At 37.7% G+C, this 24600-nt stretch overlaps 1 protein-coding gene and 1 long non-coding RNA gene across 3 annotated transcripts in view; one reads left to right on the top strand and one right to left on the bottom strand.

Moving 5' to 3' along the window:
- The window catches only part of LOC307157979, a 58866-nt gene extending 37990 nt beyond the window's left edge, over positions 1-20876 (top strand). The window contains exons 3-4 of one of the 2 annotated variants that reach the window (XR_013821156.1): positions 10258-10426; positions 20814-20867. This is a non-coding gene — a long non-coding RNA (uncharacterized lncRNA). Of the gene's footprint in view, positions 1-10257; positions 10427-20813 lie in introns of both variants that reach the window. The other variant, XR_013821155.1, reaches the window with a different exon arrangement.
- LOC307157967 (crystal protein) lies at positions 13598-23880 on the bottom strand. Its single transcript, XM_079870034.1, has 8 exons — positions 23368-23880; positions 22050-22239; positions 21848-21981; positions 20803-20930; positions 18793-18911; positions 18566-18706; positions 18308-18480; positions 13598-14731 (listed from the first exon to the last, which is right to left on the bottom strand). Exons 1-8 carry the CDS (start codon positions 23740-23742, stop codon positions 14276-14278), a joined length of 1716 nt encoding a protein of 571 aa, XP_079726160.1. The 5' UTR covers positions 23743-23880; the 3' UTR covers positions 13598-14275.
- Between the last annotated feature and the right edge of the window lie 720 nt (positions 23881-24600).

The following is a 24600-nucleotide window of genomic DNA, read 5'->3' as shown; positions in this document are numbered from 1 at the left end:
ACCACCGGAACTGGAATCACCGGCACTGTTGCGAAGGGATTCTTCCTTCTCCTCCTCCGTTTCGGGACCACTGGACTCGGGATCACCGGACTCGAGACCACCGGACTCGGGACCACCGGACTCGGGACCACCGGACTCGGGACCACCGGAACAGTCACGGAGGGGTTCTTCCTTCCTCTCCTCCGTCTTGGGACCAGCGGTGAAGGCTTGCCCTTCTGCTGACCGCCATCTGCCATGAGTCTCTCCTCCTCCATAGTCCTCTGAGCACACCTGGCGAAATACTCAAACAAGGAGATTGGAGACCCCTTATCCTCGCCAGAAAAAAACTCACTCCGCTGAATCCACATCTTTGGGTTGGTTCGTTCTGTCACGACTTGGGGAAGTACAAAAGGTGCGAGGACTCAAGTGCGGAAGAGTGGTTATATTTTAATAAAGAAAGAACAAACACAAAACAAAACCCACGAGGGGGAAAAACATAACTAGTAAACACAATACCAAACAAAACCAGAACATGAAACTAACTGCAGGGTCACGGGGAAACAAGAAACATATGACAACGAACCAACACAGACAGCAAACAAGAGGGGACTTAAAAAGGGAATAAATCAAGAGGGAACAGGTGGAACAAATAATCAATAATTAGATAACAAGATGGGAGGGGCTAGACAATAGACACGAGCACATGGCCCAAAATAACAAAACACCCATGTGCAGCACAAGACAGGACAGGCATGTGACACAAAATTGAAGATATGGGGCAGAAAATGTCCCTGCATGAGTTTTTGTTGATAATATTTAAGCAAATCCATGCAAGCAAATGTGCTGTCTTCCCGAATATCAGCACATTTGCAAATGTGATATTGATTTTATACAACAGTTCAAAAAAAGAATATTGTCTGTTTTTGCTGTTTTGCCAACAAAGAGTTTCAAACAAATCCACAGTAGCGCCACGTCTCTGAGCGACACAGTGATGTTTCGGTAATGAATCGGTCTAATGAATGATGCAACGACTCACTTATAAAGACAGTCTAATTAGGACACCATAATTGCGTGCACTCATTCTATCCCACAATGCATCACAATAAAGAGTGTACAACCGATGCATGCTCGAGAATACCCATAATACATTGCATACACTGTCATTTTTCTCATTCTGAATTGCAAAGGCCTCAGCACATGTGATGCATGAAGTCGTGCATGAATTGCATCCAAACCCGTAACGCCTGGAGGCAAACACAACACGATTGATGCCGTTTTACAAACCCTCTAAATAAATTGATCTTTTAGTCTGTGAATCTCACTTCATTCATACTGATGATGTCTGAACGTGTCCTCCTAAAGCGCGCGCAGGGAAAGCGTGATTTATCCATGGCTCAGCGTGCAGCGCTCGTGTGTGACAGAGAGAGGAATGTGATTTATAGAGCTGTTTGTTATTCACAGTCTGGCCTTTGCTGCGTATTACTTGTTTAAACATAATGTGTGACAGTGTGCAATCTAATGAGAAGCTCACAAAACATGTTCAGGTCAGATTTCATCCTCAAAATTATTTTTTTTGTTTATTTTTAAAACAGTATTATTTATTATTACTGTTAAATAATTATTTTATGGAAATTGCATTGATATTTTAGGACACTTAGGATGTATTTTCATGCCAAATAAGCACATTGTCTCACATCAGACTCATAGCATTATAGTATTTTTATTTATTTAGATCAGCGTAAAATTAAAGGTCTTTTTTTCTTCAAATATTTCCAGGATGTTAAAAAAACAATATACATACATGTAAATATTTTATATTACATTTTAATAATAAACTTTCATTTGCATTACTCTAATGAGAATTTGGTAAAATGTGCTTAATTGTCTTCAAATTGAAATTGCAATGCAATAATACTCATTATTTTCAAAATGTTTCTTTGTGTAAAATATAGTTTATTATATAATCCATTTGTTTTTGGGTTGAAATATGATCTGAACAAGTTCTTGACAGATTTTTTAATTAAAGCAGTTTGTGGTTGTGTAGACGAGATCAGAAACTAAAAGAAGATCAGTGATGGATCTTAAAAACAAATGTAGAAGCGACAGAAGAAGGTCAGTGAAAGTGGAGCGACTCTGAACAGTCTTAAATCATTCATCGCTCTGACAGAGAGAGAGAGAGAGAGAGTGCACTGTTTTCTTCTGCTTATCTATCCTCTCTTCCAGAGTTTTCTCTCCGCTCATCCCTCGCATCCGTGCATGTGCCGAGTGTTGCCACGGAAACCCACAGCGAACGCCGCTACCTCACTTCCTGCCATGCAGAAGACTGGCAGCTCGAGCTGGCGCTGCCCGCTGTGCCAACATTGTTACTAGTCGCGTGTGTCTCAATCTGTCTCTTGTTTGCTTTCTTTGTTTCCCGGTCCTGCTGTTTCTTTTGTCAGCCTCTTTCATTGTTCTAAGAATGATTCACATTTCTTTTCATAGAGGCTCTTTTTTCATTTGTACTTTTTGGCTGAACTACCACTCAGAAGCACATAGCAACATGAGCCATATCTAGAGATCCGAATACCATAGAATGATAAATGTCTGATATATCTATAATATTTCTCTTCTGATACACCTAGCAACCACATAGCAACACCCCGGCAACCTCGAACAACACCCTAGCATCATGCTGGTGAGTTTTGTACATCTGGTTCTCTCTTCATCCCAGGATGTGTGCTACCATGATTTTACTGTGGTAACATCACGGAAAAAGCATTTTGCAATGATTTGTGGGGTATTTCAAGTGTTTGCCTCTACATGTGTATTTATCTGGGGTGCAGGGCTGCCAACTTTTGAGTTTAGCTTGGAGTGATTTTTTTTGGGGGGGGGGGGGGGGGGGGGTATGTAAAAACAAATATTGCATCACAATAAGTGTAATTGTGATTGTCAAAACATTTGGTAACTAAATAGAATTTTATGAAGTTTAGTGACAACATGTTACAATGTTTACATTGTACAATGACTGGTAGGATACAGTTTTTATTATTGCTTGACAAAAATTTCAAGATTTCAATTTCATTCTTGTGATTTGATTCCGATTTTGATTCAATATTGACTAATTTGGATACATGTTTATTTAAATTTTATTTAAAAAAATAATCTCACCTAATGCTGTAAACATGGAGGGCCCAATCTGCTGGTATTATTAAAGGTTAAAAATAACAAATTAAATTAAATATAATGCAGTTTTTGTTATAATAACAATTATTTAATGACATAAGTACAAATATAATAAATATGTAATATAGTGCTCAGCAAAATCTCCTCTCTAGCTATTTTTTCCATTCAATTAACATGCTATGGTCATTAAATGGCTTTCCTGAGCTAAATGTAACGTTATGTGTTCTCCTGCTGTTACATTGACCTCTTTCCGTGGTTGAAAAACACTAATTGGTCGATATTATGTATACTTTCGGTAAGTTGTACTGCATCTTTAAATAAAAAAGTAACAGATGATCGGTTCACGTGCACTTGAACTGAGGCGCTCAGCGATCTGTCACGTCACATTTACAAGCGCCAAACGTATTTTTGTCTGAATTTTGTAATAAAATTGACGGAATCTAAGAGCTGAGAATTAGTTTAATATTAAAAGTGCCTCTTTGCTCCGCAATTTTTCTGTGCGTGAGAAAATGGATGTGTGGCGTGAGAGCGTGTGAAAAGTGTCAATTGCGTGAGTCTCACGCTCAATGCATGAGAGTTGGCAGCCCTGGGGGTGTGACGATACACTTAGCTCAAGAGACGAGACAAAAAATGAGACCAGACGATATTTTCAAGAAATATAAGAAATCTTCAATGACAAAATATGACTGGAAAAATAGTCTTTTATTCGACTGAAAGTCACAAAATGTGCTGATTGTTGTTGTTTCACTTTACAACATGATCAAATCCTTGTTTAATATTGGCCAAACAACATTTAATTCAAATCTTTAATATCTGGCCACTTATTTACAGTAGAAATGCCACAGCTACTGTAATTTCCTGTGGACATCAAAACATGCAAACTCAGAGGAACGTTTATTTTGAGATATCGATGAACAACAGTTCGCATATTTAGATGTATTCTCCTGTGTTTGTGTAGGTTTATAAATGTTAGCACTATGCTATATTATGATTTTTAAAATGTTTTAATAATATATCGTGCAGCCTTAGAAAACAATCTAGTAATGTGGTTCATGGATTCTCGAATGTGGAAATGTGGAATTTCTTAATCGAGGAATCGTGACAGTCCTTGTAACGAATGTCACTTCAGTTGTACTTTCTGAGTAGCCTATAAATACTCGACATCTCGTCACACTCCTAGTATTTAAGTGTGTGTTCCAGGCGGTCGATCGCTGGTTCCCACAGGTCTAGAGTCTCAGGAGTCAGTAAAGGGTGTGTAATATAAACCTGAAGTCAGGACTGAACAAATGAGTTGTCCTCCATATAGAGACCAAATGAACTTCCTAATGCAGTTCTGCTCTCACTCGAGTCGCTTTGAAATGTGGAGAGGCTCTGTCTTTGTCTTGAGCACAGATGCAGTATAGATCCATTGAAACTGATACAGACAAACATCTTTTAAAGAGAGATGGAGGAAATCCAGCCTTCACTCTTTATAAAGCTTCTTCGGCGGCTCTTGTTTAATGAAGAACCATATTACATGAAACTTGCTCCCGAACAGCGAATCCCTCAATAGTTTGGTTTGTTTACATGACGCTGTCTGAACTGATTGCCTTCAAGGTTGGACTTGAAAGAGACTGATGGCAGATCTGATGTCTTGTAGTCGTAAAGCACAGATGATGCACGACACACTGAAGTATCAAACGGAGAGTTTGTAGGAGGAAGGACGTTTGTGTCAGTGCTTGAAGCGTCAGCTCCTCCAGTGATGATGGTGCAGTGTGAACAAAGTCAGGCCTACAGACACACACACACACACGAGCATCTGTCATGAACACACACACCGCTGCAGGCAAGGGCATGCCGCAGAGAGACAAACACAGATAGTGTCCAGTCCAGAAATAGATCAAGTTTGTTTATGATATCTAGATGTTTTTTTCCCTCTTCTTGGTGACACATGGGATATTTCTCAAATGAAATTACCATAATGAGAATATAAAGAAGAAAATCTTAATGAGTCTTGATGGTTTTGTGCAGGTCCATTGAGAGCCAGACACGGACTCAGCTTGTATATGATACTGTGACGCTATGACTTATTCATAATAAATTAAATAATATAATTCAAAAGTATATTTTAATCCATTTCTGTAAAATTAATACTTGTAAAATAAATTAAATTAAATGATATTATATTATATAAATAAAAATGTATGATATATACATATATATATGAAGAGTTCAGATGCAAAAGCCTCTAAATCCCATCTGAAATTTTCGTCTAGAATTATCATTTTTATCAAGCTTGCATATTTAAGTTCAGTAATTTCACTTAAATGGCAATGAAAATTACTTATTAATTGTCATTTAAGTTAAATTACTGAACTTAAATATACAAGCTTGATAAAAATGATCATTCTAGAAGAAAATTTCAGATGGCACTTAGAGGCTTTTGCATCTGAACTCTTCATATATACACACACACACATAAAAGGTCTTAAAAAGCCGTACACAAATTAAGGTCTTAAATCAGAGCAGAAAGTCATAAATTCATAAAGTCATAAAGTTATCGCATGCATACATGTTGCATTGCAAAAAGCTTATCTTCAATATTTTTTCAAATATCTACACATATTGGATACATTTTCTTGTGTTGAAATTTTTTTTACATAATCAATTTGCTTTAATTTTGTCAGAAATGTAGAGACGCGTCTGATAAATACAGTGTTTGATGTGTGATGTTATTGCGTATTAAACCTGTGCACATTTATGCACTGTAAAGGGAGTTTTCTTGCTCGTCATGTTGCTTACAAACGATTTGAGGCCGCAGGACTGAACTTGAGCTTGTGTGTTTGCGTGTGACTCATCGTGTGTGTGTGTGGGGACAGTAAATAGCCTGTGTTAATGGCCCGGTGGGAATGGAGGAAGTTCACAGTCATTAACGCCCCTCATGACAACACTGAGTGGCTTAATTACTTAATTGGGCCTGAACCCGTGGTTAAGTGGCTATCTAATTGCAGAGTGGAGAGTTGAATACGTGTTTCATTCTGAAGTGCCTGATGCCATTGTGCCTGTGAGTTTCAGAGGATCTCAGAGAGGGATCTCTCTCTCTCTCCTAGTGTTTTCAGGGAATATGTCATAAAATACAAGCCTATGCTGCATATTAAAGATGTGTGTGCATGATAAAGATCACTCAGATTGAAATGTATGCAGTGAAGGCTTGAGGGTAGAAGGGACGAGAGATATTATAATTCCTGGTGGAGCTTCAGAATATAATTATTGCCCATGAAGGACAGCCGCATAAAGAAGCTCTATATCAAATCCTCGTGGACTGATAATGACCTGCTGGACTCATGTTCTGGGATCAGCTCCTCTGAAGCTGCAATGATGACTGTAATGAGGTGTTGTCATGCAGGATCTGACCCTGGATCAGTGGCGTGTACGAACCGCTGTGGGTCATTAGTATTCATCCAGCAGTGTTTGTGTGTGTGTCTCGGCTGGTGTCGTTCCAGCGCTGGACTGAGTTTTAATTAGTCTGACCAGCTCTAATAACGGCATGCGCCGCTGCACGTCTGTTTCACACACACACTCGTACACACTTGTGTACATTGTCGGCACACAAAATCAGCCTTGCGTTGCCATATTTGTTCACTTATTTTAAAGATTTTCTCACAAACCTTACCAGACTTGGCTCAAAGTCTCTAATTTTCCTTTTAACTAAAACAAATACCATGGAAAATTAGATATTACTATATTATATTAAACATCACAAATGTCAATTTATATATTGTATGTAATAATTGTATTATAATAATAATAAAAATAAGATATGATATAAGAATAATACTGTTATAATAGTAGTTTAGTATATCTATAATAAAAAATTATTATAAGAAAGTATATCTGCTTCATGAGTAAATGTAATTATTGTATATAGTAATAAAAATAAATCATTTGACTGTCACAAGAACAAAATTTATTTTAATTTATGTATATTTTATAAATGTTTGTTTTTCAATACATGTCCAAGAATATCCTAATTGAACAGTATGATCGTATGGTATATATCAAAATACTGTGGTATTACATCTACTGCCTCACTGAACTGTGAGTTCCTGCTAATTTCAGTCTGATGAGCTATAAAACGTCCTTCATGCTGTTTTGGTCGCACTGTTTGACTACGTTAGCAGGGCAAGCCAGACCTACATCAAGATGTTAGGTCTGGCAACTCACCATTGGCACGGCTCAATCCGAGGGGCGGGATAAACGGTTGTCTTTCTGCACGTAATTGGATAGCGCTACAACCAACCAGAGCGTTTTCCCAACAGCGGAGCTAGTTGATAGATTAATCTTTTGCCGTATCCGGTCAGCAAAACTACGAATAAATCTTCCTTTTTTAAGAATGACTTAAGTGCCGTTCTTTGCTCTTTTCTCAAAGAACAGCTTAAGTCCTCCAGAGTCGCGGTCAAAGCCGATTCGAAAGACTGTTCGCCAGCAGCAGCTCTTCTTTGTTTTCAAGTAGCAGGGAACCGTCGCAACTCTGTCGTCATTATGTTAAGCCCGCCCCGCCTACTCTATACACGATGTGATTGGCCTGACTAGAGTTTGGTTTTTCCAGCTCGAAAGTCAACGGAGAGTTGCTAGACCACACTGGCTGCAAAATAAATTTTGCTGCCGCTAGGGTGCGTCTAGATTTCTAGGCTATGACTACGTGTTTTCAGCTGATCATCTAAGACAGGATAAGTCTGTTATACTTGCTAAAATAACGGAGAAAAACAAACTACCAAACCATGTTCATTATTATCTCAAATAAATTTAAAGAGTTTTACATATTCCATCAAGACGTTGAAGATCGACCTGTTTTCAACGTTGAAAAGACGTTGAAGATTTACGTCTATTCAACGTCTAATAGAGAGCCCCGAATAAGGAAAGAATGAAATGAGAGAAAAAATTGTGTCAATGCTTTTGTGCTCTCATGCAAATGTTTTGCGTTCCTCTGAAAAACTTTGCATTCTCTTGCAAAATGTTTGCGTTCCCTTGAGAAACCTTTTTGTTGGTTTGCGAAGTATTTTGCATTCCCCCCAAGAAACTTTACGTTAGCTCACAAAGAACAAAAAGTTTTGCTACCGAATGCAAAGTTTTTCGGGGGAACACAAAAGCATTGACATATAATTTTTCCTTGCAACTCATATTGTTTTCTACGGTGACCAGGAGGGGACATGTTCGGTTCACTTAGTTTTGTCTTGGCCACAACATATAAACTCGTGGGAACGTGATATTAAGTCGTTGGAACGTCATAAAATCTCGTGGGCACGAGATCGTATGTTGAGCAAACGACATCCGTTTCTCTTGGCTACCAGTTTTATAACATGTGGGAACCGAATCTTCACACGCGATACGGGCTCCTCCTTTTACCCCGGTCATAATTTACTTTGTTATTTGTTAATTTAAGTTTCTCATAATTTGTTTTTGTTTATTGCCTTAAAATAGCCTGGATTCTAGCCGAACTTAGCCCCGCCCACAACATTTGAGGTCAGGAAGTTCGGTCTGGACTTGATCCATTGTGGAGCAACTATGCTCGAACCAGAGCTGTTCAGACCAATCAAATTGTCAGGGCGGGCTTTATACGATGATGGACAGATGATCAACAGTCACGTAATCATCCACGTCACCAAAGAGCGCTTGGGTTGAATTTGTTTACAACAAAGATGACTGCCGCTGGAGAATTGAGATGTGTAGATTCCGCCATCGCGTCTGTTATAGAAGATATCGACAGCGCATTCATTTTAAAAGAGGATCAGAGAACCGCGATCAAGGCATTTGTCGATCGGAAAGATGAATGAAGAACATACGTCACTTACTCCGTTGCTCTGATTGGTTGTAGGTCTATCCAATTGAGTGCAGAGGCATTTTCTTTCCTGGTTCGGTTGAAACACGCCCCATAATCACTATGGAAGGCCAAAAGGGTCAAAATGTATGAAACTGACAGTTTCACACGTTTTGGCCCTTTTGGCCTTCCATATAATCACAGCCCAGTGGAGCAGTATCAGACTCACATTCTGACTAGAATCTGAATATGACGACGTCAAGCTAGCCTTAAACGGGACTTTATTCGTGACCCGAGTATTTCATTCAAGCCAGCAAATTTCCGACGAAAAAGCCCATTGAACTTAAGAATGCGCTTCAGGTGTCTTTCACTTACATACCCATGTCTTAATGCCAGAGACTGCACTATATCTTTATATGACTTTATATTTAAGTAAAATGTTATTTCATCAGTCATCTCCATCTCCGACTGCTGTATATGTGCAGGATTGACCGGTGTGGTTCCCTCAACATAACTCGTGGCCACGAGAAATAGATGTCGTTCTCTCAAAATATGAAGTCGTGGCCACGAGAAAAATATATATCGTTCCCTCAACATATGATCTCGAGGCCACGACTTTACATCGCGTGGCCACGACTTAATATGACGTTCCCACGAATTAATATCTCATGGCAACAAGATATTATCACGTTCCCACGGGTTTATATGTTGTGGCCACGACAAAACTAAGTGAACCGAGCATGTCCCCTCCTGATCACCGTAGTTTTCAATCCCCATGTCCCTTTAGAGGCCCCTTGCTTTCCTGACAGAACCTTTCAGTGCTTGTCTGTCAACATTTCGCTGTAATTATCCTCTGTTTGAGCACCAAACGACAAAATAACTGAAATCTGCCATGAAGGTGTGTGTTTGTGTACATTCACACCTGTCTTTAACAGATCGCTTGACACACAGTCATCGTTACACAGACGGTTAATGTTTTCACCCTAACTGAAATTTCACTTCCTTCATCAAACATTTGTTTATGTCTGATGTATTTGTGCTGTTCGGTGCCTATAATAGATTAACCTGCATGTTTTGGAACCAACATACAAGATTATTTTTTGATATTTTGTCTTTCCTACACTAGTGGCCCACACTTCTGGTCACGTCTTCTAACTTTAATAATACATTTTCCACTGAGTTAAGGTTGTGAAAGCATGTGCGCAGTGACAGATCGTTTGATTTGATGTGTTTGGTTTAATTCACTCGCGTCACTCACATCAGAGATCATGCTAGCTTGTGCATTTCCATTTGAAACCCGTGTGTGCAATCTTTCACAGACCCACAATCCTGCTGTGCTCAGCGCTGGTGTCATGAGTTCAGTCCTAATGGCCTCATGAAGGGCAGAGAAACCCTCACGAGAGAGGACAACAGCAGGACTTTAAACTCACGTGTGACTGATGCATGATGGGAAACGACTGACAGGGGTCAATCAGCTCTAAAAGACAGGTATTTCATTGTTAATTCATCAGGGATCGTCCTGTCCGAGACTGAAGCTGTGCTGTAGGACACACAGGCGTCCTCTAGAGACACATCATCTCATCTCGTTTCCCATGATGCAGCAAAAAATTACACATCTGAATTATTTCTCATGTGACATAGCAAGGACAATGACTGCTAATGCTAACCGTGCAGCGTGTTTATGTATATTCATTCATTTGGAGGGGAGGTGTAATAAAATGTATCTAATTTTGTAATAAATTTGGAATAATGTGCATTGAAATTAATTTAAATAATATAGTTTTTGTGTTCTATTTATTATTAGTTTTTAATATTATTATTATTTTATTTTCATAATAAATTTTTTAAATGCACCATTTGGCCATTGGCTAATATTTTACCTAAACATTTAATACATAAATTTTTTTATCTTGTGGCATCAAATTTCTAAAGCACCCTGGAGTGAAATGGCTCGAACACAATCATGACCTTTTTGATATTCAAAGTGCAAACATTTAAGTCGGCGAGCCACGACTGTGTGAAGGTCAGACTCAGAGGTTTTTATGCTGGTGATTAAAGATCGGATCGTTATATTTCCAGGCGAGGTGTTTTCATTATAGCTCTCAGTTCATGTAAACGTAGCTAGTATGCAGAATTTGCTTGCAAACGATCGTCTGGTGCAGGAATGGACTGTTGTGCCGTCTCATTTCATCGTCCCGTTTCTCCTCGTTTGTCTCTTGTTGTGACTCAAGAGGACGTTTTTGACTGTGGGGAGAGTAAAACGGGCAGGAATCCGAGTCTGAGATCCTGGCAGAGGATCCGTTCACTGTCTGATGTGATCTGTGCCCGAGGGACTCTGACATATGGAAGACATCACTTATCCGGCGGGTCCGGAGAGAAATCATCGGGCCTGTAAATACACCACAACACTAATTCTGTCCCCTCGCTGATGCCAGGGCCAGACTGTGTGTTTTATGGTTTCTCATAACCTCCGCGTGTCATTTCGGTGCGTTTTGTTGCTTTGTCTTTGTGAATTTATCTGGTGTGAGTTACCCTGCTGAAACGACCCGCTCAGGTCAGGTCTGGCCCAGACATGTTTGAGCCGGTTTAGTCAACCAGCATAACCATTCAGTGTAGCAAACAAACGCCGTGAGCTCACAAATACAAACAAGACTTTAATCCACCTATAAACTCTAGACTGTTTGCATGTGTGTAAAGGATCTCCTGTTGTTCTCCTCAGATTCGTTGAAGTGTGATGGTGATGCTGAGTTTTTAATTGCCCTCTTACATACAGCTCATCAGATCTCAGTGTACGATATTACTCAGGCTTGACACGTATAGCAATCGATATGACCCCACTCCGCCTCATTCTCGTCATCTGGATCTTTGCTGGTTATTATTATGGGCAAATATGTTCATTTAAATACCAGACAGGTATAAAAGAGCCAGAAATGTGATATTTTACTGGAGCTGCTGTGCCTGACTTGAACGAGATTGAATTCCTGTAAAGACATTGACTGAGTTCAGAGTATCAAACTATCACACTACTCATATTTCTTCCATATCTTTATGTGGCAGAAATAGTAACACTCGCATGCTATTCCCATTTCAGCCATTATGCATTTCGTTTTATAGTGCATTACACAATGTCATGCTGTTTTTGCAGTAAATGTACCATCCACAAACTTTCAGATATACAGTGGGTATGGAAAGTATTCAGACCCCCTTAAATTTTTCACTCTTTGTTATTTTGCAGCCATTTGCTAAAATCATTTAAGTTCATTTTTTTTTCCTCATTATTGTACACACAGCACCCCATATTGACAGAAAAACACAGAATTGTTGACATTTTTGCACATTTATTAAAAAAGAAAAACTGAAATATCACATGGTCCTAAGTATTCAGACCCTTTGCTGTGACACTCATATATTTAAGAGCACAGTGGCCTCCATAATCCTTAAATGGAAGACGTTTGGGACGACCAGAACCCTTCCTAGAGCTGGCCGTCCGGCCAAACTGAGCTATCGGGGGAGAAGAGCCTTGGTGAGAGAGGTAAAGAAGAACCCAAAGATCACTGTGGCTGAGCTCCAGAGATGCAGTCGGGAGATGGGAGAAAGTTGTAGTAAGTCAACCATCACTGCAGCCATCCACCAGTCGGGGCTTTATGGCAGAGTGGCCCGACACATGAAAGCCCGCATGGAGTTTGCTAAAAAACACCTGAAGGACTCCAAGATGGTGATAAATAAGATTCTCTGGTCTGATGAGACCAAGATAGAACTTTTTGGCCTTAATTCTAAGCGGTATGTGTGGAGAAAACCAGGCACTGCTCATCACCTGTCCAATACAGTCTCAACAGTGAAGCATGGTGGTGGCAGCATCATGCTGTGGGGGTGTTTTTCAGCTGCAGGGACAGGACGACTGGTTGCAATCGAGGGAAAGATGAATGCGGCCAAGTACAGGGATATCCTGGACGAAAACCTTCTCCAGAGTGCTCTGGACCTCAGACTGGGCCGAAGGTTCACCTTCCAACAAGACAACGACCCTAAGCACACAGCTAAAATAACGAATGAGTGGCTTCACAACATCTCCGTGACTGTTCTTGAATGGCCCAGCCAGAGCCCTGACTTAAACCCAATTGAGCATCTCTGGAGAGACCTGAAAATGGCTGTCCACCAACGTTTACCATCCAACCTGACAGAACTGGAGAGGATCTGCAAGGAGGAATGGCAGAGGATACCCAAATCCAGGTGTGAAACACTTGTTGCATCTCTCCCAAAAAGACTCATGGCTGTATTAGATCAAAAGGGTGCTTCTACTAAATACTGAGCAAAGGGTCTGAATACTTAGGACCATGTGATATTCCAGTTTTTCTTTTTTAATAAATGTGCAAAAATGTCAACAATTCTGTGTTTTTCTGTCAATATGGGGTGCTGTGTGTACAATAATGAGGAAAAAAATTAACTTAAAATATTTTAGCAAATGGCTGCAATATAACAAAGAGTGAAAAATTTAAGGGGGTCTGAATACTTTCCGTACCCACTGTATATATTTAAATTTGAGTTTATATATATATATATATATATATATATATATATATATATATATATATATATATATATTATTACAATTTATTTGGGGATGCAAAAAAATGTACAGTTTCCTTTGCTTAATTTTTTTTTACATAAAATAAAATTGAGCACAAAATAAAAACTCTTAGAAACAAGTATTACAGACTTAGTAGAGTTCTCAACTTTGTCTTTGACTATTCTACTTAAATCGCTTAGGAGAAATAAAAACAGATGCAATTCAGAGAGTTTTTGACACAGTAAAAATGTTCACTCTTAAAAGAAAAGGTTCTATACGGAACCTTCAAGGGTTCCGTCAGGCGCTTTATATATAGAACCTTTTAGGGGTTCCAATCATTTTATGCATTTCATTTTAATTCAATTTTATGAATTAAACAGCTCATAAACAAATATTATCACTAGAAACATTTAAATAACCGGTTAAACATGAAAGTATTATGTAATCAAAGACAGTTCTCCTTATAAAGATCCTTTTGGGCATTAAGTGTTCTTTAAAATAGTTCTATATAGAACCACCTAGTGTACCAAAATCAAGCGAGTTTGTTTAAAACAAAACAAAAATATTTGCAAATGGGGGTCAGAAACATAACTAATTCAAAGGGGACCACACTAGCAGACATTTTGTCTTGGTTCAAGCTTAGACTCACTTAATTTTTAACCATTTTACAGAAAACAAGACTTTATTTGAAGTCATTTTGATTCTCAAGTGTACGTTTAGATATTTGTACTGGAAAAGAAAAGAAAAATACTAAGAAAATATTTTTTTTGCAGTCACGGGTATATTCGCAGTGTGTCCCAGAAGTCGCAGATGTCGTCACGTGACCCTGCCTGTGTGTGTGTGTGCGTCGTGAGGTTCATGATCAGCCAGCCGCTGTCAGCCGTGTAGCGAGGCCATGCCGGTGGCCGTTGCTGTCGGCAGAAGGCGCTCGTGTCGGTGTGTGACCCGGGGTCAGCCGCGTGGGCGAACGCACCCCAGTAACACAGCATGCGATTGGACAGCAGTCGCTCAGGTCGAGTCATTGTGAAGTTTGCCACCGGCGCCGAGTCGAACAGGAACGGCAGCTCTGCTCCGTGACACACGTGATGATAACAGAACGACAAACCCGACCACACGCGCCGGTCGCTCGCCACCTGATCGAACACGTACATCCACACGGAGCTCCCGGACAACACAGCGGCACGGGCCGCTCTCCGGGACGGACACAGGAAGATGTAGTCAGTCACTATCTGAAAGGACAAAGGGATGCATCTATAAGTAAACATTGTGAAATATTTAGAGTTTAAAATGAAGCCCATTTCCACCACATAAGATACTTTTGTCAATCATTATTATGAGACAAAGTTGAAATTATGACAAAAAGCTTAAGTTATGACTTAAAAAGTCAAAGTTATTACTTAAAAAGTCATAATTATGAGATGAAGTCAAAATTATGACATACTAAGTCAAAACTATGACTTTAAAAGAGATGATTGGGACATAAAAAGTCAAGTATTTATCAAAAATAATTTACCATGATTTGTTTTTCTTATCTGGCGAAATGTATATATTTTAATATATTTTAAAGAGTGATTTATTCCTGTGATCAAAGCTGAATTGTCAGCATCATTACTCCAGTCTTCAGTGTCACATGATCCTTCAGAAATCACTCTAATATGATGATTTGCTGCTTAAAAAACCCCATTTCTGATTATAATCAGTTATTATCAGCTTCATATTTTGTGGAAAATGTTCAAAAGAACAGCATTTATTTGAAATAGAAAACATTATTTACTGTCACTTTTAATCAGATTAATGCATCCTTGCTGAATAAAAGCATAATTATGTCATCATCATCATGTGGCTCTAGAGATACAGCAAGTCACATGACACCGTTAAGATGAATGATTGTGCTATCAGATCAGTTTCTCCAGGTATATTGGACTGAAGCTGAGCCCGATGAACTATAATCTGATTATTGAAGTCTGGCCCTGAGAGACTGTGTTCAGTCACTTCATTGATTCTGCTTTGTGAATCTTCACTTTTAAAACCCGCGGGACAGGACGACATTAGCTCTGTGTCTGTGAACATACTCTTGAACATCAGCATGTTGAATATGATGAGTTCAGACAGATGTGAAGGGTAAAGAGTAGGGTAAACATTCAGTGTGTTGTTGAGATGATATGCTTATGTGTCAGCGCTTGTTTAGAGCTTTTCACGTCTCTGTAGGTTAAATATCTCTATCTGTTACCTGGTAACCAAACACTCATCAGATCACACACACACACACACACACACACACACACACACACACACACACACACACACACACACACACACATATGGAGGCAGCCTTCCCTCCCACACGCACACACACACACACACACACACACACACACACACACACACACACACACACACACACACACACACACACACAGAGAGAATCCACCGCCTGCGGTCTAAAACTCTCTTCACGGACACGGATCACTTTCAGCACACACACAAAAACACATTATAGTGCAGCCTTTTACGCAACAGAGTTATTTTAGTATTACTTTTATACTATTATCGTATTTATTAATATTATTTTGTAATAAATGAATATTAATTAGTTCATAATTTATTCATATTTTATACATTATAATAGTTTAGAATTTTTATTATTTAAATATGTATACATTACATTTTAAATTATGTATATATTTATGTAGTTATCTTTATTATTTTCACATTTTAAAGGGGTGGTATAATGCCCTTTTCACAAGATGTAAAATAAATCTCTGATGTCCCCAGAGTGTGTATGTGAAGTTTTAGCTCAAAATACCCCACAGATATTTTTATATAGCATGTTAAAATTGTCACTTTTTGAGGGTGAGCAAAAACGCACCGTTTTGTGTCTGTTCCTTTAAATGCAAATGAGCTGCTGCTCCCGGCACAGGGGGCGGAGCTTCAACAGCTTGCACTCACACACACATGCACTGAAAATTTCAAAAACTTTTAGCCATTTATGTTCAAACCGAAGTCAGACAATGATGGAGAGACTCAAGAAGAAGTGACAACATGTAGAAGCAACAGGACATTTCTGAATGTTTACTTGATGAATTTATGTAGCTTATGTGTAGTTATCTTCTAGTCATTGATTAGCATATTCTGTCTTGATAATCTATAAATCGTGTTCAGGGGGCGGGGTTTATGTAAATTTTAGTGTTAGTGATATCACTAACTCAGGAGGAATGTGGTGTAGTCTCTACCAGCCATTTATTGTAGTCCTTAAAAAGCAATTTCTTTAAAAGCAAATATCTCCCTTTGCTTTGAACTTTGAGTGTTGTAACTTTGCAGATGTTGTTTACGCTCAAACAGCAACATTACACACTAACTAAAGTTAGAAAAGTCAAATCATAATCAACAACCCCTTTAAGTTTTAGTTATTTTCTTGTTACTTCATTTTCTTTATTCTTTGTTTTATTATTATTTCTGCTCATTTATATTTAGCTTTAGTAATTTTAATACTTCAGCTTCAACTGATAGTTGAGTTTATTAAGTCAGATCCAGTCAGTTTTATTTTCTATCGCGCTTTTAACGATACAAATAATATATTAATAATATCTTTATGCCTTATAATTGCATTTAGCAGATTAGAGCAATTTAGTTTTTAGTAATTTTAGTACTGAAACTGAAACTTATTTTATTTCAGTTAGTTGCCAAAACAACATTTTTATTTTCATGTAGCCTAATATTTATATTTATATATTATTTCAGCATTATTTCAATTAACGGAAATGAAAATGATTTGACATTTCTCGGCTGAGATCTGCTAAAATGGCTGTAACTGAAACTGAGGCACAGAATAATTAGTTAAAAAATAAGAGTCTGCGTCTCCATGTGTATAGGCCTACTATCCATCCTAAATAATGTGTGATATTAGTAATGTCCTGCACTATCCAGGGGTTTCCTGAAGCCTGATGAATCCAGCACTGAGTCACAGCGCCCTCTAGTGTGCGACACAGGAGGAGCATTTAAAGGCTTCTGAATTTGAATCTTTTGCAAAATTCAGAACTGCATATTAGCATATTATTTTTACTACTTCAACCATAGCTTTCTATGGCAGAAATAGTGAGAGAAGTGTGCTAGTGTGTGCTTCCGAATTCAGCATTTGTCTTCGTTTCACATCCTCAAAACATATGTTTTGAAAATATACCTAATATACCTTCATCTCATATTTATGAGACTTAGTATGTCATAATTATTTGAAAATATAACTAAGCAAAATTGCAATGCTCTATTATAGTAACCCATTTTATGACATACTAAGTCATAATTACGAGATTAAAAAGTTTAGACATACGAAGTTAAAATGATAAGAAAAAGCCTAAAATATGTCATACTAATTCACATAGGCTAATTATTATTTTTTAATTATGACTAAATCATCATTATGGAGATTAAAATGTCGAAACTATATCAAGTTATAATTATAAATAGTCAAAACTGAGAAAGACGAAATTGTGACATACAAAGTCACAATACATTTGCACTTTACGCTTTTAAGAGCCTCCAAAAAAACAACAGATATGATGCTATAATACCATATACTAGGCTATAATATGATAATATCATCATACACAGATACTTTTGAAAGGCCATCAGTGGAGAAAGATGCTTTTTGGCCACAAAATTCAGTAAAAATCTGATTCTGTGCATCAGATCTTATAGTGAAAAAGTGACAAATTGTTGAGAAATTAAGAGGGATTGATGATGTCTTCTGAAAGGAAAGTGAAGTGAGAGATGCTGATGAAAGATGAAACATGATTGTGTGTGTTAACCTGTGCTAGCATGTCCCTGCGGTCGGCGTGTGTGTAGAGCGGCAGGTATTTGCGCAGGATTTTGATGGCGTGATGTTTGAAGATGGCCGTCGTGTAGACTGTGCATTCGACCGGTGACACAGGCTTGGTGAAGACGCCGTACACAAAGATCACGCCTTCCTCAGAGGTGGTCCCTGAAACACACACACACACACACACACACACATGAGCCTGAGCTGTTGGATTCTGATGTGATGTTGACTTTGCTTCTGACTGTACCGAGCAGCACGGGCTTCTCCTTCTGCCAGTGTCCTTTCTGAAAGGCGCTCACGGACTGTTCCCTGATCAGTTCCCCGTCGATATACGGCCCCCAGCTCTCAAACACCTCCAGAAAGCGGAAGGGATTCACCACCTTTGAGCCTGAGAACACAACCAGCGCTTCATTATGATCTCTGTGAAATCCGTGCACTAGGCGCTTGATCTCTGAGAGTGAAATGCAGGATTACTGGACTTGATCTGTGCGTTGAGCACCGCCTGAGGACTGAGAGACAGAAGACACTGCATGTCCACGAGCGAGCAGTTGGCCAGCTTTGCAAAGTTCTTCCCCAGCTTCAGAGACTCGTGCCTGGGGACACACATCAGTGTTTGAGGACATCACTGATCTCATGCATGTCTATATGTGACCCTGGACCATGAAACCAGTCACATGACGTCGCACGGGGATATTTGTGGCAACAGCCAACAATACATTGCATGGGTCAAAATTATTATTTTATATATTATTATATTACCCAACAGAGTTATTTTAGTATAACTTTTATACTATTATTGTATTTATTAATATTATTTTGTAATAGATTAATTAGTTCATAATTTATTAATATTTTATACATTATAATAGTTTAGAGTTTTTATTATTTAAATGTATACATTTTAAATGATATACAGTGCTATGCATAAGTTTAGACACCCATACTAAAGTTGACTAAAAAGAGGAATAAAAAATCATCTTTTGGAAACTGAAATTAATGCCTTAATTTAAAAAATTAGGAAAAATCCAACCTTTAAGGACACCAGTTTTCTTTGTGAATGAATAATGTATCGTAAATAAATAAATGTGCTTCCTTAAAATACAGGGTGCATAAGTTTGGACACCCCTTTGTTAAATTCCCATAGAGGCAGGCAGATTTTTATTTTTAAAGGCCAGTTACTTCATGGATCCAGGATATTATGCATCCTGATAAAGTTCCCTTGGCCTTTGGAATTAAAATAGCCCCACATCATCACATAGCCTTCACCATACCTAGAGATTGGCATGGTTTTATTTCAGTTAGCCTAATAGCTAGTTTGATTTGCATTGAGAGATGATCTTATGGAAAGTGCCCCATGCCAATCTCTAGGTATGGTGAAGGCTATGTGATGATGTGGGGCTATTTTAATTCCAAAGGCCAAGGGAAATTTATCAGGATGCATAGTATCCTGGATCCATGAAGTAACTGGCCTTTAAAAATAAAAATCTGCCTGCCTCTATGGGAATTTAACATAGGGGTGTCCAAACTTATGCACCCTGTATTTTAAGGAAGAACATTTATTTATTTACGATACATTATTCATTCACAAAGAAAACTGGTGTCCTTAAAGGTTGGATTTTTCCTATTTTTTTTAATTAAGGCATTAATTTCAGTTTCCAAAAGATGATTTTTTATTCCTCTTTTTAGTCAACTTTAGTATGGGTGTCTAAACTTATGCATAGCACTGTATATTATATTTTTATGTAATTATCTTTATTATGTTCACATTTTAAGTTCTTGTCACTTCATAATTTTCTTTAGTTTTTTTCATTATTATTTCTATTTAGCTTTAGTAATTTTAGTACTTCAGCTTCAACTGATAGTTGAGTTTAAGTCAGATCCAGTCAGTTTTATTTTCTATAGCGCTTTTAGCGATACATATAATATATTAATAATATCTTTATGCTCTATAGTTGCATTTAGCAGATTAGAGCAATTTAGTTTTTAGTCATTTTAGTACTGAAACTTAAACTTATTTTATTTCAGTTAGTTGCCAAAACAACAATTTTATTTCATGTAGCCTAATATTTATATTTATACATTATTTCAGCATTATTTCAATTAACGGAAATGAAAATGATTTGACATTTCTCGGCTGAGCTCTAATGGCTGTAACAAACTGAGGCACAGAATAATTAGTTAAAAATAATAAATAAATTTCCTACCATAAATATATTAAAAAAATATATTTTTGTGAGTGGATGCAGCAATATCACGAACATAAATGGACAAGTTTAAAAGCGATTTTCTCAATATTTAGATTTTTTTGCACCATCAAATAGTTGCATCTCGGCCAGAAATGGTCCTATCATAACAATCCATACATCAATGGAAAGCTTATTTATTCAGTGTTATGATGATGCAGACATCTCAGTTTAAAAGAAATTGCCCCTTGTGACTGGTTTTGTGGTTCGGGGTCACACATATGTGTGTGTGTGTGTTTACCGTGTTTTCAGAGGAATGGAGAAAGGTAAACTCTGGAGAACAGCCTGTCTGAAGAGAGGTTTGCTGCTCTGGATCATCAGATGTAGACTGACCGACTGAGCGCCGGCGCTCTCGCCGAAAACAGTCACCTGAATACACACAGACACACACTTCTGACTGGACGAGGAACTTACATTATTGTTTCACAAACTCATGAGAAAATGTAATTTTATTTGATCTTTGAGTAAAATTCATGCAGTCATGTCCATTTTTACCCTAACATCAAATAAACAAAAAAAATAAAAATAAATATTATTATTATTGTTTAAATTCATTAATTCAATAATTAAATTCAAAATCATTATCATTATTTTGCATAATAGAAATCAAGGAAATTTTAGGATCATTTAGATTTTTTTTTTTTTTTTACATTTTGATTTCTATTGTCTTTTTCTTTTGCATTGCAATTACTGAGAATTAATGTCACAATAAAAAAAAGCATATACATGCACAGACACACACACACACACACATATAAAATATATATATAAATATAATAATATAATTAAAAATATATATATATATAAATAAAATATAAAATATTTTTTATGAGATTTTCTATCTAATAGATATTTCTATTTTTTTATCAAATTTTGTTGTATGTCACATGCAATACCAATAAAGTAATGTATAAACTAAACTAATATATATACACACAACTCTATTATATGAACACAAACTGTTATGTTAGATACGATTAATTGAGATTAATCGATTTGACAACTCATATATATATACTGTGTGTGTGTAATGCACAAATTTTAAATGCTTGAGCTCTTTATAGCAGGAAAGATTCTGATTGTCAAAGGTTTTGTTGTTCATCTGCTAAAAGTCTGAAAGTGATTCCACTGATATCGTTCCTCTGTGTCGTTATCGTTATAGTTGTGCTCTGGCCTCTGCTATTCTTTTATATTTACAACGATTTTTAACTAAATTTGTATAGTTATTGTGCTCAGGCATTCGACATTTACCCCTTTATAAACAAGTTTCTATAAGTTGTTCTCACTTTGCTTGGGTCTCCTCCAAACACGGCGATGTTCTGCTGCACCCAGAGCAAAGCCGCTTGCTGATCCAGAATCCCATAGTTCCCCACCGCTGATGTTCCCGGGTCTTTTCCTGACACTAGAAAGCCGAAAGCCCCTGCAGAGAGACAGATTCAGCGGTGTGTTCGTGTGTTATTTCCTGTCTTGTGAGTCTCAGTGTCTCACCCAGGCGGTAGGCGATGCTCACGACCACGGTGTGCGTGAAGTTGCTGAGGAAGCGTCCGTCGTACAGCGCCTTCGAGGCGGATCCCGCGATGAAGTCTCCGCCGTGGATCCACACCATCACCGGCAGAGGAGCCGTGGAGCTCACGCTCAGAGGGACAAACACGTTCAGGTACAGGCAGTCCTCGCTCACCTGACCAGAGGAAATACTATTCAGGACAATACATAGTATTCTGTCGTCATTTACTCTGTATGTTGACCTCCATATGATGTCCTCACATGACCTATGTCCAAATAATACATATAGGTATGTATAGACAATGACGCATTCAGACACTGTGATACATAGAAGTGAAATATTGTCACATTATCCCCCTATTGAACAATATAGTCGTTAAATAAATATATTTATGAATATGTTTGTTTGTAATATAGTTTATATTTATATTCTCATTGAAATAGTTTAGTCATTCTATATATATATACACACACACACACACACACACACATATACAGTATAAATATAAAAAAACTATATATATAATTGTAATGCAAAAAAATATTTAATTAATATTTATTTAATTTAAAATTCATTGAATTTGATTGGAATTAATATAAATTTTATGTATTTTCATACTAATTTCTTATTGTAATATGAGCATAAATTGTCTTTTTTTCTTTTTTTCTTTTTAGAAATTATCTTTTGCTTTGACATTTCTGAGAAATAATGTCACAATTTAAAAAAATAGCTTTATTTTTTAAAGCAAAATAATAATTATTAATATATATATATATATATATATATATATGAATTCTTTTTTCATTTAATGTAAAAAAGCCCATTGAATTAAATTAATGGAAATTATATATATACATAATTGCGATACAAAAATGTATACAGTATATATCAAATTCATTGAATTTAATGGGAATTTTATGTCATTAAGAATATTGGTGTGAAAATGTGCTTTAATTGTCATGAAAATAATGTCAAAATGTAATGTGAATCTAAATGGTAAAATTGCCTTAATTTTTTTAGTGAAAATAAACGCTTTCATGAAATTCACCCAAAGATTTCAGGGGAAAAACAAACATATAAAATAAAATAGAACAAAATCTGACATTTTCAGGGCTTTATGGAACAACACATTGTTATATCTATTCTGTGTATATATTATTAATGAACCCAGTTAATCTAATTCTGTTTAATCAAGAGAAATTGCTATTTGATTTTAATGAAACCCAAGAAGCTGAAATGTTTTGTCTGATCTTACAAGCCCCAGAATCAGAGACGTCCCGCCCGTGGTCGTGTCCCGCTCACCTCCTTGGGACACTCCTCAGAGATGGGTCCGACGCAGGCCTGCATGCACGGCGCTCTGGGATAGGTGGCGTCTCGCACCCCTCTCCACGGGGTGACGGGCCGGGGTGCTTTCCAGCGGGACGCTCCCACAGGCGGGTCGGCGAACGGGATCCCGTAAAACACATAAGACTTGTCCAGCGTCAGGCCCTGGATGGTCCCGTCTTTGATGAGCAATTTGGGCCCAGCCGCAGTGTGCTGGTCCGTGATGAGGGGCTGATCTGAGATCAGTGCTGCTGGAGACACACTGCGCAGGAAAGCCGTCAGCTTCATCCGCTCGTCTGTACTGGACACACACGCCAGCACACACAGACACAACACACACCTGTACGACCGCATGCTTGCTCCCGCTTCTGCACTTCTGGCGTCCCACGGCTCCTCAGGTTCAGCTGCGTGAGCACTTGTGACTCTTATTATGCTGCACACTGGGACTGTGTGTGTGTGTGTGTGTGTGTGTGTGTAATGATAAGCAGACTGTCTGTACTTTAGAAAATTAAATCACATCGATTCCCTTGGCGTTCTTCGTCGGATACTACAAGTTGAGTTGGTGATTTGGACTATTTAAAAAAGCCTTCAAATAACAGGAAATTTCATAGTAAATAGTTTTGCAGTGATTTAATGATATTAGTAAAATTATAGATAAGTATTTATATAACTTGAGGACCTTAGAGTACTATATACATAAGAAATCAATTCATAACTTGTGTCTTATGACTATATTAGTCCATGAAAACACACACACACACACACACACACACAAATAGTGCTGTCAAATTAATCATGATTAATTGCCTCTAACATAAGTTTGTTTATATAATATGTGTATGTATATATTATTATATTTATATATGTGTGTGCGTATGTATATACACTCACCTAAAGGATTATCAGGAACACCTGTTCAATTTCTCATTAATGCAATTATCTAATCAACCAATCACATGGCAGTTGCTTCAATGCATTTAGGGATGTGGTCCTGGTCAAGACAATCTCCTGAACTCCAAACTGAATGTCAGAATGGGAAAGAAAGGTGATTTAAGCAATTTTGAGCGTGGCATGGTTGTTGGTGCCAGACGGGCCGGTCTGAGTATTTCACAATCTGCTCAGTTACTGGGATTTTCACGCACAACCATTTCTAGGGTTTACAAAGAATGGTGTGAAAAGGGAAAAACATCCAGTATGCGGCAGTCCTGTGGG

Source organism: Squalius cephalus (genome assembly GCF_949319135.1).
Source record: "Squalius cephalus genome assembly, chromosome: 4".
In the NCBI taxonomy this organism is placed as follows: Eukaryota; Metazoa; Chordata; class Actinopteri; order Cypriniformes; family Leuciscidae; genus Squalius; species Squalius cephalus.
The sequence above is the reverse complement of the archived record's forward strand: the minus strand, read 5'-3'. Positions and strand labels throughout refer to the sequence as shown.

Coding starts and splice junctions, on each gene's coding strand:
- LOC307157967 (XM_079870034.1), bottom strand. CDS start 23,742: ATGCGGTCGTACAGGTGTGTGTTGTGTCTGTGTGTGCTGGCGTGTGTG. Junction 21,982..22,049: donor GAGCATCGCCTACCGCCTGG/GTGAGACACTGA, acceptor GTCTCTCTGCAG/GGGCTTTCGGCTTTCTAGTG. Junction 14,732..18,307: donor GCAGGGACATGCTAGCACAG/GTTAACACACAC, acceptor TTGTCCTTTCAG/ATAGTGACTGACTACATCTT.